General features: G+C 36.3%; 1 protein-coding gene across 1 annotated transcript; it reads right to left on the bottom strand.

Moving 5' to 3' along the window:
* Window positions 1–458: 458 nt before the first annotated feature.
* LOC117525113 (olfactory receptor 6N2-like) lies at window positions 459–1454 on the bottom strand. Its single transcript, XM_034186953.1, has one exon. It carries the CDS (start codon window positions 1383–1385, stop codon window positions 459–461), a length of 927 nt encoding a protein of 308 aa, XP_034042844.1. The 5' UTR covers window positions 1386–1454.
* Between the last annotated feature and the right edge of the window lie 969 nt (window positions 1455–2423).

Genomic DNA, 2423 nt, shown 5'->3' with positions numbered 1-2423 from the left:
TTCTTCAATTGTCCCCTACTTGGCCCCCTATTGAAAATTTCAATGACTAACATTATTTTTCTAAAATATGTACCAAAAGGTATACACAGTTAAACTTTGGTGCTTGTAACCGGATTTGAAGGATTCCTCTGCAAATATTCTGTTATCTGCTGCACTAGAAGATGAGCCTGAGCAAATTACTGCCTTTTCTGGCTTCATCTCCACGACACACTAAAGAGCTTTTAAGATGACTGTAGCCTCTGCTGTAAAAACAGAGAGACCATCACATCATCTATATCCAAATTTCTAATTTAGCTTGGACACAAAAAACAAAGCTTGTTTTGCCTGATGAGGGATCTCTAGAGACATTTGTATAAATCTGCATCTCTGTGGCACACCTGTGTGCATCTGTGGTTGTGTATCAGTGAAAGAAACGTGGATGTTTCTCAGAAATCAGAAAAAAACATGGTTATAATTCATTACTTTCTTTTTACTTGAAAGAATAAAATCTTGAGGTGTTTTGATATTTCTTTCATTTTTAGTCCATATATCAGTGGATTAAACACAGGATGACAGACAATAGCTTGTAAAGAAATTATGAAATGAACAATTTTTGGAATATTAGATTCCAGTCGAACCATAATGACATCAGTTATAATCATAGCTGAAAAGCTGATTAACACCAGCAGGTGGGGTAAACAGGTCTCTGCAGCTTTTTTCCTCACATCTGCACTACTTTGGGAACAAATTATAAGTATCTTTGTGTATGTAAAAAGTATGAACAGCACAGGTAAAATTTCAAGATTGATCAAAACCACAACACCGTATACAGCTACTACTGCTGATCTCACACACTGAAGTTTTTGCACTGAATTATTACAAAAAATTCCTTTCAAATTAAAATCACAAAGCTTCCTGTTGGCAATCAGTGCGACTGCGATCAGAAGGTGAAACGCTGAGAAAAGCCAAGCTGAAACCAGAGCGATAATAACCTTAGTTTTTGTCATGATGGTGTGATACTGCAGAGGTTTACATATAGACACATACCTGTCATAAGCCATGGCTGCTAAGAGTAAAAACTCAGAACATCCTAAAGAGTAAAAGAGAAAACCCTGAAACAAACAGCCTGCATATGAAATAATCTGTTTTTCAGATAAAACATCAATTAAAAGCTTTGGGTAGAAACCAGTACTGAAAAGAACTGAGTTCATTAACAGAGCTGCAATAAAAATGTACATTGGTTCATGGAGGTTTTTATGAACGCAGATCAGACAAACAATAGTAGAATTACAGCAGATTATTAGAATATAAACTGTAAACATGATCATAAAATAAAGATATCTGTATTTGTGTAATTCCACATGACCACCAAGAGTTATATAAGTTAGATTTAGTTCAGAACCCATCACTGTTTTATATTAAACAGGTAAACAACATGAATATATGAACCTTAATTTAGAACATTCATTTTGAAATATTCAGTCATATAACCGTGAAGACTGTCACAGTGACCCAGACACAGAGAAGAGGCAAAAAAGAATGAATGATTGGATGATCTTTTTCATTCACAGTTACCCAACACTGAACACATTTCATCTGCAGAATCCTTGATGTAACCTGTTGATGTAAAGCTTTTATTGAGCTTGTTTCATCCTCTGTGGAGCTAATTAAAGTTTTCACCAAGAGCAACAAAAATGTAAACAACTTCATCAAACGTTTGAGGTGAAGAGGTCAGAACAGTGTGACAGTGTGACCACTGTGAACCATGAAACAGCAACATCATTAAGGGGGAGAAGGATGCAACTCTGAGTACTACTTTGACAACATTTGGATCAGAGTTTCTACCAGATTTACGATGCATCACAAATCTGTTAAATAATAAAAGTGTGTGTGTGTGTGTGTATATATATATATATATATATATATACACAGTGAGGAAAATAAGTATTTTAACACCCTGCGATTTTGCAAGTTCTCCCACTTAGAAATCATGGAGGGGTCTGAAATTTTCATCTTAGGTGCATGTCCACTGTGAGAGACATAATCTAAAAAACAAAATCCGGAAATCACAATGTATGATTTTTTTAATAATTTAGTTGTATGTTACTGCTGCAAATAAGTATTTCAACACCTGTCAAAATCAATGTTAATATTTGGTAGAGTAGCCTTTGTTTGCAATTACAGAGGTCAAATGTTTACTGGGCTATCGCTGAGAAACATGGAGTTTGAGCTCCCTCCAAAGATTTTCTATTGGGTTTAGGTCTGGAGACTGGCTAGGCCACTCCAGAACCTTGATATGCTTCTTATGGAACCACCCCTTGGTTATCTTGGCTGTGTGCTCCGGGTCATTGTCATGTTGGAAGACCCATCCACAACCCATCTTCAATGCTCTAACTGAGGGAAGGCGGTTGTTCCCCAAAATCTCGCAATACATGGCCCCGGTC

This window comes from Thalassophryne amazonica, chromosome 14, assembly GCF_902500255.1.
Source record: "Thalassophryne amazonica chromosome 14, fThaAma1.1, whole genome shotgun sequence".
NCBI lineage: Eukaryota > Metazoa > Chordata > Actinopteri > Batrachoidiformes > Batrachoididae > Thalassophryne > Thalassophryne amazonica.
The sequence above is the reverse complement of the archived record's forward strand: the minus strand, read 5'-3'. Positions and strand labels throughout refer to the sequence as shown.

What these genes read in the sequence shown, in the direction of transcription:
- LOC117525113 (XM_034186953.1), bottom strand. Translation starts at nt 1,385, where the DNA reads ATGGGTTCTGAACTAAATCTAACTTATATAACTCTTGGTGGTCATGTG.